Source organism: Phoenix dactylifera, chromosome 8, assembly GCF_009389715.1.
Source record: "Phoenix dactylifera cultivar Barhee BC4 chromosome 8, palm_55x_up_171113_PBpolish2nd_filt_p, whole genome shotgun sequence".
NCBI lineage: Eukaryota > Viridiplantae > Streptophyta > Magnoliopsida > Arecales > Arecaceae > Phoenix > Phoenix dactylifera.
This window is the reverse complement of record NC_052399.1, coordinates 22,955,890-22,970,202: the sequence shown is the minus strand read 5'-3', so window position 1 is coordinate 22,970,202 and position 14,313 is coordinate 22,955,890. Positions and strand designations below refer to the sequence as shown.

General features: G+C 39.1%; 1 protein-coding gene across 1 annotated transcript; it reads right to left on the bottom strand.

Moving 5' to 3' along the window:
• Positions 1–10,925: 10,925 nt before the first annotated feature.
• Positions 10,926–13,534, bottom strand: LOC103702016 (cytokinin riboside 5'-monophosphate phosphoribohydrolase LOG8-like). Its single transcript, XM_008784285.4, has 7 exons — positions 13,194–13,534; positions 12,931–13,028; positions 12,775–12,805; positions 11,760–11,859; positions 11,571–11,641; positions 11,349–11,492; positions 10,926–11,152 (listed from the first exon to the last, which is right to left on the bottom strand). Exons 1-7 carry the CDS (start codon positions 13,380–13,382, stop codon positions 11,063–11,065), a joined length of 723 nt encoding a protein of 240 aa, XP_008782507.1. The 5' UTR covers positions 13,383–13,534; the 3' UTR covers positions 10,926–11,062.
• Between the last annotated feature and the right edge of the window lie 779 nt (positions 13,535–14,313).

The window sequence follows — 14,313 nt, the reverse complement described above, 5'->3', positions numbered from 1 at the left end:
TTCTTTAAAATTGGGACGAGCATAAAACTAACAGATTCGGCCAAATGAGTTCTGACATAAGTAGTTCCATACAATTTTTCCGCTAACGGCCATAAGATTAAGCATTTACTTTTGATGGACCAATAGGTGTTGGCCGTACGCCCGTAAATAGCTCGCAGGCGCCGCTTACGCCATTGTTGCTTTGGACAATCTAAAAATGAACTTGGATGGGAGTTTGCTCGGTAGTGCCGATCAAGCGGAAGTGGCTTTTGTCATCGAAGATCATAGCGCCATGCTGATTGCAGTAGAGGATTGCCGCTCCTTCGAGGCCTCAACTTTTGGAACGGAGCTTAGGGCAGCCTAGAAAGGGCTTTTTTATGCGAGATATGTTCTGCAGGCGGGTTGTATCATGCTGGAAGGAGACTCAGCTTCTCTGATAGCACACTTCAGAAAGGTGGGGCGGGAGGAGGTGGAGCATCCGCTTCTGATCAATATTCGTCGGATGCGACGGGAGTGTAGGGTTTTCTAGGTTGGGCATGTCTTTCGAGAGGCAAACCAGACGGCTGACTGGGTCGCCTTCTTCGCTGCACACCACTTCGGAGAGTTTTTCTGAACTCAGCAATCTTCTGTTCTTTTTGTTTTATATTGTTTTCTTGATGCTGATGTAGCTAGCTGTGCTCATGCTAGAATAGTGTGAGCAGCCGATTTATCAAAAAAAAAAAAAAAAAAAAACCGCCACTGAGTTAACCAATCCTATAAAAGTCGGGGCTTGGTGGAACGGGACCTATGACTTTGATGCATTGTGTTGCATTAATCCCCGGCTGCCACAGCTGGACCGAGGAACTAAATGATGAGTAGATAAGTGATTAATAGTAGATTTAGTAGTAGTACTTTTCCACGAAAGTGGGCGCCTGCAACGAAAAGTAGGATTACCAGGTATCTATTTCTTTGAACACTACTAGTATTTTACTGAGAGTGCTTGGATGGAGAATTACATTCCCAAGCAACTCTATTCTTGAGATATTTCTCATATTTTCTCTCAAATAGTTTTATTTTCTACACTTTTTTTTTGGTACAACGGCGATTCACGCACAATGGATATAGGTGCAGCTCACAGAATCAGAAAAAAAAATAGTGCAAAGAAGAAGAAACAGACACGTGGTTCTTCCAAATAAAACCTCCAGAGTGTGATCTGCATAGGATGCCATCTAGTTCGTAGTATTGTTTGTCTCTCTGTAGATATGTGTAACCTGATAAGAAGCACACTCACTCAAAATACTATATATGTCGTGCAGCAGTCACATCCTATCAGTAGCGTGCCCCAGACCCTGAACCCACTTGATAACTGTGGTTGAGTCCCCCTCAAAGAGAACACGGTCCGCATCCAAAACACGTTTCGCACAGGTGATGCTTTCCCATGTGGCTCTGAGCTCAACATTGACGACAGACTGATCAAAGATCTGCCGACCTCCGACCGCCACCAATCTGGCCTCATGGTCTCTGATGACAAACCCTACACCACCGCTACTCCCTCCCTTGTCGATACTGTCGTCGAAGTTCACTTTAAGAAAGCTAGAGGGTGGGGGCTCCTAGAAAACGAACACGGTCCTGGCTCCACAAGAGCAACATAGGAGCCTCAGATTTTTCTAGCCATCCCAAGGGACAACAATGCAGTAGTACCAATGACCTCTGCTGCATGAAGAAGAGCTCAGTCCACCACCACCTTCGGATACATTTCGTTGTCCTCAAAAATTCGGGTATTCATATCTAGCCAGCATTGGTAAGCCAGGTAAGCCGCCCTGATTTCTTGCTCCACAAGGCCGGGCCTCCGTGAGGAGTCCTCATTGGTAAGCCAGGAAGATTGGAAAATCCTCGGTCGACGTCCACCCCTATCGCGGGTCGAAGGGGGCCAAGGGATTTAAGTTGCCCGCGGGCATCCAAATCCAAAGAGGACATAAAAAATAGACTCTTCCACCTCGGGGCAGACCACACAACCTGAGGGGATGCTCACCTCTCGCTGAGACAGCACGCCCTTGGTGGGCAAGCAACCTCAAGCCAACTTCCAGGCAAATATGGCTACTCGGAGGTGGATGCGCAGCCTCCAGATCCAGCCCCCATCAATTCGCCGGGCCGACGTCCTCCTGACCAACCCGAATAAGTTTCTGACTTTCACCTCTGGCCTATTAGTCCCGCTCCAAACCCTTCTATCCTCAACCTCCCCTGCAGAAATCAACGGTGACAGGACCAGCTTGACCAGCTGCTTCTTCCCTGCCTCTTTCAACTCTCCATACTGTGCAAATATCTCCCACTCTCCCTATTCCATAAGCTAAGCATGAGCAAATAACTAGCATACCGGAAAGCATTATTAAGGTATAAAATAGTTATTATCATTTTTATTTATAAATTTTAAACTTCTAAATTCATTAGGGGAAAATAAATTGTCAAATTTATCTAATATTTTCATGTTATATAAATAATTATTTATTATCTAATTGCGCAAACAACATTAGAGGCTTTTTTTTAGTGGTCATGGAGGAAGTAAGGCACTTCCCCCAAATTTATTATTAAACAAAATATTTGCATATGGTATTAGTGATACAATCTTCAGTGAAGGGTACAAAAAAATGGCATTAGAGTTAATCCAACTTATTGGAGGGGATCTCCTCTAATTTTATATAATCTCCTTTACTATGTTCCACCTCTTATTTTGTTCCCTAAAATCTTTAGAGAATGTATTTTACCAAATCAACCAAATTGTAGTTATGAACTCTATGTTGTATTAAGGGCTTAAGCTTTGGACAAGAAGCAACAACCAATGAAATCCATTTCCAAGTGAAAAGACAAGTCAGCCTAGATTATGCATATGCTCATGAATATGGTTTGAAATTGAAAGCTAACTAAAAGCTTAGACTTGTTGTACTCTCAAATAAAGGAAGGAATAAGGCTCACCTATTGTTGATATGATGTTAACCATGCATCTCATGAAAGAATAATTAAATTCTACAAAAATTATATATGACAAGGAAAGACTTTAGGGTATAATATTTACTAAGTTCATTGAAGATCCTTCCATAAATGGTAGCATGATTATGCCTTTTTTTTTCCTTTTGTACTCAGCTGAGACTTAGACTTACCATCCCAAGTTGCTATATAACACTGAAATGAAAAAAAATCTTAAATTTTGATTTCATAATCTTTTCATGTCCATATCCTCCACTATAGTTTTTCTTTAGACACTACTTGACTAGATTGGTTTGCTGAAGGCAGGTTTTGTAGCTACAAGGAGGGGGCAAACTTTTGCTTTGGGCTTACAAAATAATTAAAGTAAAACATATATACTTCACCATGTGAATTCGAAATAGGTGGAATCCTCGGCTCTTTCTTTCTACTCTAAAATGGAAAACATTTAATAAATTTGTCTTGGCTTTGGTGCTTTAAGCTTTAGGCCTTGCTCTATGTACGGTAGTCATCTCTGTGCCCCTATATTTGCTCTCAATGAACTAAGAGTTTGCTCTTTTGGGTGCTCTCCGCTAGTTGGTTGATCTAGTGCTTGCCTTATATCAAATAGCTAAAATTGAAGTATAAAATCTTAATATCAGAAAACTCAACTTTATTTTTAAATTTATAGGGCAATCCAAGGCATCGAGAGTATATTTCTAAGAAAACATAGCCAAATAAGATTTTTTTGAATGGAACTAGGTTTGGAAGTACTGCACGTTGTAATCTGATAGTAATTTGATCGTAGAGAATTGGTTTTGTGTTTTGCCTTAGTGATAGAATAGAGTAATATACTTTTGATCCATGAGGATCACCGAACTCGATGTGTACTAGTTTGGCCATCATGAATATTCAGGAGGATCACCAAACTCGATGTAGAATACTTTGACTACTACGAGTATGCAAAAGAATCACCGGACTTGATTTGGATCACTTTGACCACTATGAGTATTCAGAAAGATCACTAAACTCGATGTGGATCACTTTGGCCACTTCGAGTATCCAAGGAGATCACCAAACTAGATGTAGAATACTTTGGCCACTACGGATATTTAGGAGGATCACTAGACTCGATGTAGAACACTTTGGCCACTACGAGTAGGATTGGACAGGGTTCAGAAGCGAGATTTCCGATGGAGATGATCTTTTTTTTAAAATTGGGTATCTTTTCAAGATCTACAATTTTGGGCCAACCTCAAGAGGTTAAATTGTATCGAAATTCTATCGTTTAGGCCTTCAAACGGACTGGTCAAACCGAAATTTCTTTTTCTAGTAAAACTTTGACTCGGCATAGCTCTCTATCTGAGAAGAATCAAGTAGAGCGACAAAAGGCAGATTTGATGTAAAAGTCGAGATCTACCTTCTCAAAAAAAATTTAGCTTTTGCTAGAATATTTTTTATTAATCATATTTATTTTAGGATTTCTAGTTCTATTCGATCTAGGAGAGGAATCTAATCCAAATTGTGAAAGGAGAACCTTACTAGTATTATAAATATAGACTATATGCCTCAGTTTAAGAGGTGTGGAGGATTAATCAAAGAAAAGGGAACTTAAAGCCCTACTTTTAAGATTTCTCCATCTTTTTCCACTTTTTTTTTTTTGAGAAATCCGAGTATAGCATCATGTCAAATACCTAATAGGCTTTCAAATGGTACATAGAAATGGTAAGAGGGGAGTAAGAAATAAATGATTACTAAAGTAACATCACATGCACCTAACCATTTCTGTAATATTTAATATGGGCCATGTCAACATATGCATAGTTGAAATCAACCACTGCGTAATAGGCATCTTTTATTAGTTCCAATATCAAATAAAAGCTATAACATTTTTTTTTTTAAGGAAAAAAGCTATAACAAAATATAACCATCCAGTATGACACTTCTTGACCCCTCTTTCATACCAAAGGATGGCATATGAGTTTCAAACTAACAGTGCAACGTAAGATAAAGGAAAAATGCGATGATGATCTTTATAACTATAATTACTCTTAATACTTTTATCGCGCATGAAATACCATGCTATGTATGTCATTTTTGACCTTCTCATATGACATGTAGTTCCAGATACTACTAATCAATATATATGTGCTCTTGAAAGAAGAATTCCTGAATGGTTGCTTGACATTATTTTTGAGTTAGACAAGTTACGTATAAAGCTAACCCCTTTATAAAGGAATTCATTTAGGGTGGCAAGGTGCACGTTAGATTATCTTTTTGGTTGGAAATATATGGTATAGATCGAGATATTTAATAACTAGCTATTGTCAAGGATGATTCAATAGGCACAATTTCTCCTACCTAGAGCACTTTCTACTTTGGGCGATCCTCTAGCCAAAATCCCCTTAGAATTTTTTTTGATTTCTTTGCTAGAATTTAGATGCACCGTTATCCACTTTGCTAGAACCTTCTTGCATTTGGAAAATAGCTTATGTCCAGGCTTTTAGGTTTTTATCTAGCATCAAAAGTTTGTTTTTGCATTTATCAAAACCTATTGCAACTGGGATTCTAGCCTGCTCATGAGCTTGTGAGTTGTGAGCTACCATTTGTGATCTCATAGAGCTTGGAATATCACTAAACAGAATAGAATAGAATAACATAAAATAAATGCTGATGCATATGTTTCTAGTTAAAATATTTATAGAAGAAGAAAAAAAGAAAAGAAAAGAAGAGAGAAAAATAATTTTATTTCTATGTTCCATCATATTCGGTACATCTCAAAGATTATATATACTCATGCACGGACTCCATACAAAGATAATATGGATTGATATAAGATCGTGCTAATAAAAAAAAATAATACTCGTTGATGCAAGTTATTATGTGATCCATAAAATCATTCTAATAAGATCATGCTAACAAAAAAAATAATAATACTGATAAATATAGGATCACGCTAACAAAGGAGAATAATATTTTCGGAACTCAAAACAGAGTCCATTATCAGGAAAAAAGAATAGCCAAAAATGTTTGGATGGATAGGATGACCCTGTTCTCAACTTCTCAGTGGTTCAACTGTTTGGCTCGGCGATTGGGAGACCTCTAATTACCACTACGGAGATGGGTGCCTCAAAGATGGTAGTGGAAGAGCCTAGAACTGCTTGTCTTATGGCCTTTGTTTGCACATATTTGGACCCATGGGCTGGGCTTGAGCCCAAGTTTCAACTTCACAACTAGGCGAGCCACCTCAAGCTTATTGAAAAAAACAAGCGTGCTTTTCTGGAAGTAATCTTAGATGGGCCCAAGCTTTCTGATAGAGTAAGGACATGAAATAGGGTGGCCCGATGCATGATGTGGGATTGTGGTGCGAGGCACCAATCCTGGTGACGCCGGACAACGTTGGAGCTAATGTTGGTATCAGGATTGGGTCCCGGAGCTTTTTCGGTTTGAGAACAAGTTACAGCCACACTCAGCTCTTCTAATTTTGTTGAACTCTCTTGTACCAAACATCCGGTGGACCAGTGAAATGAAAAGGACAAACTGCCATCTTTCCAAGCAGGACGTGGAATATATGGTATTATGTATTTATTGGAATTCTAAATTATAAACTTGGATTTTTCTGCGAGTTTATTTTGTGAGGCCAATTTTGTTGGATATCATCATTTTTGGGTGTTCCAAAACATCTTAACTATCTTTATTTTTGTTTATATGAAAGCTCGCACTCATTAGAATTTTTATTGTTGGATATCTGAATGGTCGCTACTGTTGGACTGAATAATCGTTATCATTGACCAGAATAGCTTTAAAAGACACCTATTAATACATGATTTTTTCTCTCGTTCAAACACCTATATCTCTTTATTTCTTCTCAGAATTTTTTTCCTTCTTTTCTCTTCTTTGCAAAAAAAAAAAAACTGTGTTTTTCTCCTTCCTTTTCTGCAAACATATTATTACATCTTGTTCTCAAGGAAATTGGACAATGAAAAGTTGGTAGCGCGTCCAGGTCTCTATAACTAAACTCTTCTTACTCGATCTATCCTTGTTTATTTATCTACTTTTGATTATTTGTATTTGTTATAAAAATTTGTATCCATAGCCTAAATTTCCGACAAATCTCAGTTGGATCAAAAGAAAAAAAGAAAAGGGAAAAAGCAAGGGGCCTGTGTGTGTGTGTGTGTGTGTTTTGGATGGGGTTAGAAAGAAAGAAGAGTCGTCAGGCAGCATACAAACTAATATAAATTTTCAATGGATGACTAAAGAAAATCTCGTGCGTCAAAAGGAAATAAGCTTTAAAATCTTCAAAGATCTCAATTCTATACCAAACTTTGTCATTTACCGAACCACTTGACGTATTTCAGTCAGACTGGGTAAGTCATACAACCATAGCTCTGAGAGTTACTGGTTGCCAAGTCTGATCTGGTAATGGCTTGGACAAGTACATAGGCTACTAGTTTTCTCACCTCACAGTAAATCCATCTATGACAATAATGGCTACAACAGAGGGATGTCTACATGCAGCAATAGAATACTTCAACTTACGCAAAGAGAAGCTGGTACAAGTAAGAGAATCCTGTTAAAAATTTCATGGATCCCCTCTCTTGTATCAACAGTTGTACACCCAGATCTCTCTACCATTTTACTTGGAACTTGTTTGAAAAATTCAGCAGGATTCTACCTCATTTTTTATAGAAATCGGTTCTTCTAAAGACCCATCATATTCTTAACTGGACTGGTGAGGTCTTGGATTGATACGAGCCTATTCAAATAGATTGCTCGCTCGATAAATCCAATAAAAAATCCAGCTTAAATCCGCTGGATTTCCGAATAGGCCTTTACTCCGCCAAAATTAACTATTTTGTTCATTTAAAAAAAATCAAAATACAACATTTGGGGGGCCATACTGCATTAGTCCTATAGTTTTTATACTTTTCTAATTGCATTTAGATTTTCTGCGGATGCAGCAATCGGAAGAAGTGGGTGGAGGTTTTGAATGGCTCGCAGAATTGTAAGTAATGCCGGGATGACAAGTAAGCAGATTAGACAGCAGAGCTGTGGGTAATGTAGCTGAACCAATTGTGTTTCCATCCCAAGGCTGTTATGGATCTGTTATTGCTCCCTAGTCCTCAAACACTTAGTTGTAACTATAGAGAGGAGGACGGTCTCTGCGTACCATGAATAAGGAACTGGAAAGGTCTCTGGTCCCAGGAGCATGTGGGCTTACAGTGTTCCACAGTTCATTTCTTTGGTTCCATTGTATCCAAAGAACTCTTTAAATTATTAGGATTCTTCAGCCACTTCATAGTTTTCGTCATTTTCTTTTTTAACTTCATATGGCTCTAAATCTATCAAACAAGTCTGCATCAAAAAAGTTACAAGTGCAATTTCTTTATAACTCAACTCTTGTAAATATTTCACATCCAATAATATTTTTGGAATGTTTAATATGTTCTTGTACTTCAATGCCTCCAAGATCCCAACTTATTTCCTACCAATTCTACAAATGTATTCTCTCTCTCTCTCTCTCTCTCTCTCTCTCTCTCTCTCTCTCTCTCTTGAAAGCCCAATGAGCACTATGGCGTTTCTCTTTCTAGGTAACACTGAGTCTTTGACATCTAGCTAATTTTGACTGTTTTCCAAATTTCTCTCAAGTTTTAACCATCTTAGATCTTGTATAGGAAACTAGACCTAGAGATATCAAAGTAATGAAAGGAAAGTACATACAAATTTAGGTGGTTCGGCCTACAGCCTAAATCCATGGAACGAGACGATCGAAAAGCTTCACTAATGGCAGAGAGAGTACAAAGAGGAAAGGAGAAAACCCAATGTAGAAAGCCCTTGAGTCTAACAAACATACGAAAAACCTCAAAATACAAAAGGTGTAATCCCAAAAACCCTAAGATAGGAGAATGCTATACACGTACGGACATCTTGAAAATTCAGGAGTCAAGCACCTATGGACAAGAGCCCAAACAGAGAGGCCCTTCTAGCAGTCTATCTTCTAAATTCAAGACACCATAATGTTAGCAACTTTTGTCCTTAACAAATTAATCCTGAAACTCTTTTTTTAGGAACTTCATAATGTTTTTTGAACAAACAATTGATCTGAAATCTTTTATGACCATGATTTCTACCAATTGGCATTACTTTTTCAGGTGCGTGATTGTGTGATGCAAATAGGATAGCTCGAAATCTTCTAAACTGAACATTCACATCGATTCTTGGTGAGAATGATGCTGAAACAAAAATTGCTGTCTCATCAAAAAAAAACCACACTAATCAAAAGGTTTGGAATTCATCAACAATTTCACCTTAGTGCAAACAAAGAAGGTCCTAGTCGATCTTCTTTCAAACGTTTCTTTCAAACGTCAAAGCCTGAAGCGACTCTAAGGAGCAAGAAAATATCCATCTGCAATTAGCCAAGTTCAATGAACGTCCATTTTTTCATCTATTATTGTCACAGCAAACATAAAAAAACCTTTCTTTTTGCTGATGACTAATCCTAGTGATGCATTCTCGTCCAAGACTGAGATTAACAGCTGAACCAGGGTAGAAAGTAGATGACATTCTTCTTTTTTCTTTTCTCTACGTAAGTGGCACCGTCAAGTCGATGTTATGTGGTAATGGAATACTTCCCGTGAGAAGCAAAATGACAATGATGATGCCAACAATAGCATGACTAATGACATAAATGATTCGTAATAGCTATGGTGCTGACGTTGACGACAACGACTGGAGAGAAGATTACATGGAACAGCATCATCCATTATGGGGCAGCTTCTTTTGAGTCAATTTGGTTGTGGCCCCATGAACAAGACATACCACTAGTGACTGAAATCTTCTTTTCTCAATGCCTGTAAAATTTACATATAACCCTCAGCTCTGAGAAGGGGTCCCATATACAGGAACCACAGGGGCTCTGCAACTTTTGTTCACTTAAGAAGACCAGCAAGAGGAGAAGAGCAAATGTGGAGCTCCAGACAAGCCCCACCATACCTGGAAAACCTTTTCCTCCTAGTGAATGACAGCCATTCACCAAGAAAGCACATTAAAGATCTTCTAAATAAAGGAATGACACATCAGTTCAGTTTCTAAAAGTTGGGAGAAACTAAAGTAATCTTAAATGATGCTCCATGGGGAGGGAGAGAGAGCAACATAGAACTGTCCAAGGAACTGATGCTGGAGATCAGGCCTTTCAATAAAGAGAGTAATATAGATTGTGTATGGTTTTCCATGACCAATTTCACATATGTTTTATACGTAGAGTAAAATTTCGGAAGTCCTTTTCTGCCTGTAAATATAGCAAATATATAGAACCTATTCTAAAAAATGTTTTAAGTGATAAGCTGATGCTGAACCAGATCAGGTAATTGTTATGCGAGTACCTGATTATGTTCAACTTTGGTGTGTGGACTGATAGTAGGAATGGTGCATATGCTAGGATCCATTACGTAATAAGGAGACAATGTTTTCCTGCACTTGTGATAGAAGGTATGCTCTCAAGGTAACTCAAGATTCAACACAGACTTAATTCATTTCTGTGTTAAATATTTCAAGCGAAGCAGAAATCAGATGGCATTGGGTCATAGAATGCTAGATTTTAGTAATAGAATACTCGGATTAAACATTACCGCATATTTAAAATGGATATAATGATGTCTCACACGATACATACACTTCAGTACGCAAATAAAAAATTTACTGATGATTTAATATACATGAGATAATTTAGATCTTAATATGTGGTTATTTAGTGGTAAATGACCATGTCCGCATGAAGGTACTCATGCTACAGCAAAGACAAAATTTGCTTTCCACAGCTTCACCATGTTTCAGTATAGCTATCTCCGTTTTCTTCGGTGTTTGTGAAATTTGGTGATGCACTAGTTTAAATACGATATCGTAAAAGAATAGAAAGCTACTCTCCTTTCCAGATATAACTAGAAAATTGCGAGGTTGCCATTTGTTGAACATGCATTCAAACAGTAAGATAACCTTTGAACTCATGACAGTTCAGAAAAAACATGGATGATTTTATTAAATCAAATGCCAGAAGGACAGTTATGCCCAATTGAGTGGAATTCACATACAAATTGCAAAAGGAAATCACATCAAAGTGGAATAATATATTTGTAGGAAGAACCGAATATCATGGTGGACTAGGTGGCATAGAGCAACCTAGGCGTGCCATCTCCCAGCTTGGACGCGGAGCAACTTGTTCATGTAGCGGAGTGTATTGCTGCAGATCCAATGAAAGACAGGAATGATCATTGGGAAAGAAAAATAGGTGCATTTCTAATATAGTAAATACCGCTTTTCGCTAGAGTAATTGAGAAAAATGACACAGAGGATAAGTCTGAATCCATCGAGTATAAGCAGAAAATGCCACATATACATATGTATTACACTATATGATGCGAAATATGGATAACAACCTCCATTTTTACCAACAGTTCCTTTGCAGTTGAAGCAGAAATAACTATATTTCTTGCGGCTGGATGTATGAAACCTTCTTCCACACCATTATCAAATAATGCGAGCAAGGAATTGTAGTAACCATCAACATTGAACAGACCAACCTGTGAAAATTGAAGTCAAGAAGGCCACAAACATTTTGATGAGAAGTCATGCTGCGAATACAATGGATCAAAACTCACTGGTTTACTATGAATTCCAAGTTGGGACCATGCTGTCATCTCCAGCAGCTCTTCCATTGTTCCATATCCTCCTGGAGTATTCAAAATCACATGCATTAGACTCTAAAAAATGTTAGGTAATATTCATGTGTTTGTGTGTCAAATAATGCTTGAGTCCAACTTAAGCAAGAAAGTTGTTAAAATAGGTACCAGGAAGCGCAATAAAAGCATCTGATCGTCGGGCCATTTCTGCTTTGCGCTCATGCATATCAGAAACAGTTTTAACTTCACCTACAGTCTGGCCAGAAATCTGTGCAATGCAGCAATGTTATACTCTATTTATATTAAAATGTTAACTGAAAAGGAGATGAACACTGATCCTTGATTCACTTATGCCGACATTTTTTGGTTGACATGAGTTGTCCTTGTTCCCTACAAAATTTATGTCCAATAAAAGACATTTATGGAGTTGATTCAACACGAATTTTGAATTTAGACTATCGTACACCCAAGATACATTTTGGAAAGTTTTATCTCTGAAGGATCGAGGTACCATTGGTGTTAAGGAAAAATCAGTTAAAGTGTGACAAAGAAAGTATGAAAATGCATATAAAAGATCAAATATTGCTCTATTACTCAAGAAGGAGGATGAAAAAAAATAAATCAAAAGATAACAACGATACAACCAGGCATTGTCAACCATGTAAGCAGTAAAAGATAAAAAACGTAAAATCACAAATAAACGACCTAGCTGGCCGAAAACGTTAAACTGTACATAGTTTCAGGATTTAATGTAACTGATATAAATACTACCAAATCACAGCAAGTTGAATCATTAGAATACTCATTATAATGATCAGCAGTTTTCTCAATGTTTCCCAACTCTGGGTATATGAAAAATGAGAGAGAAATTGCATTTATTTTGTCTCCAAAGTCATCCTCTGCTAATTCAAAACTTTTAGGGCAACTTTCAGATGCAATACCTAGATAGTTTCTAGTGCTATCAAAGACCAAACAGCAGGCATATAGCATGTCATGGAGCTCCGACTACAACCAATAGTAAAATTACAGGGCCTGGAAGACCAAAATTCAGAAAGGTCAGAAAGCATATCTCGCCTTACCCATTTTTATCCACAAAAGAATCAAACAGGAAAGAACATTATAGTTCAGGAAAGGCTGTAAGGAACATGAAAAGATAAAATGGCTGTCAGGGAAATTCACATACTTCTGTTGGCATGAGAGCTGTAGGAATGACCCTGCATGCAATCATTGATTAAAATCAAAACAAAAGCTGAGGCCTTTACTCGAAATAAAATGATAACACACCCGGGAACAGACTGAGAAATCGAAGGAAATGGTGAAGGTACAAAACAGCCATTACCCAAGGACATGGCAGCCTCCATCATAAACTGTCCTAGAGACCAATCCCATCAGTCCCACACTCCCTCCACCATAAACCAAATCTATTCTCCTTTTCACCTGCAAATCATATCCAAGAGTTAAACAGGAAAAACCAGAAAAGATCGCATTTTTAAGCATAAAACCTCCAATCTATCCACCATCCGATCATTTAACAACAGCCAAGATCCCAACTTCATTCCAAAAAACCGACGAAATTTATAAGAAAAGAACACAGGAGCAAACCAATTCGTGGCCCAGAGCAAGAGCGGAATCGCTGAAGACAGCTCTGTTGCCCGAGTTGCTGCCACAGAAGACACAGATTCTTTTGAACCTGCTCCGAAGCTCTCCATCCGTCATTCTTGTATCAGTCTCTTCAGCTTCTCCCATCTCTCTCTCCATGAGGTTTAGATTACAAGACCGAGACTTCCCCATGTTCTTTGAGCAATTTCACATGGCAAATGGATTGGAGGACGAGAGGGAGAGAGGCCAACCGGAGTTTCCGATTGATATAGGAGGCTAATACTTCCCTCTTAATTTTTTAACCATAACTCTCTTTTGTCCTCTATCGAGCGGGCAAAATAAGTGGAAGCGGAAGCGATCTCAACTCCTGCGAGGAGCCCAATCTCCGGGTGGTTCTATATACACCCCCCCCTATTGCTCAGGACACCCCCCAAAAATTAAAAAAAAATTAAATACTCTCTACACCCCCCCCCCCCCCATTTGCTAAGGACACCCCTAAAAAATTAAAAATTCCTAAATTACCCCCCACCCTCCCCACCCCCTCACCTAAATTGCTCTCTACACCCCCCAAACCCCCCCCCACCCCGCTCTTCCCCTCCAAAACACCTCGCCAACGCCCAAAACCCCCCGTTCCCCCTTCTCCCTCTCGTCGCCGGCATTCTTCCGATCTCCGACCACCTCGCCGGCTTCTCCCGGAACCACCTCGCCGGCTTCTCCCGAAATTTTTTTTTTCACGGTTCGTGCTCCGTTCGGCACTGGATCGCCGAACAAAAGGCTTCTGTTCGGCTGAACAGTGCCGGACAGAAGCCTTCTGTTCGGCACTATGCAGCCGAACAGATCTGTTCGGTTGAGGGTTGCCGAACAGAAGGCTTCTGTTCGGCACTGTTCAGCCGAACAGAAGCCTTTTGTTCGGCGATCCAGTGCCGAACGGAGCACGAACCGTGAAAAAAAAAATTTCGGGAGAAGCCGGCGAGGTGGTTCCGGGAGAAGCCGGCGAGGTGGTCGGAGATCGGAAGAATGCCGGCGACGAGAGGGAGAAGGGGGAACGGGGGAGGAGGGGTTTAAGGGGGGTTTGAGGGGTTTTTTTTTTTTTTTTCTTTTCAAAACGAAATGGAGGAGGAGG

Bases quoted from the DNA above. Each gene is read 5' to 3' on its own strand.
- LOC103702016 (XM_008784285.4), bottom strand. From the start codon at position 13,382: ATGGGGAAGTCTCGGTCTTGTAATCTAAACCTCATGGAGAGAGAGATG. The intron at 11,493-11,570 runs GTGAGTTTTGAT...CAATTTTCACAG, and splicing joins TTGGAATTCATAGTAAACCA to GTTGGTCTGTTCAATGTTGA. The intron at 11,153-11,348 runs GTTGTTATCCAT...TTGGATCTGCAG, and splicing joins AACTGTTGGTAAAAATGGAG to CAATACACTCCGCTACATGA.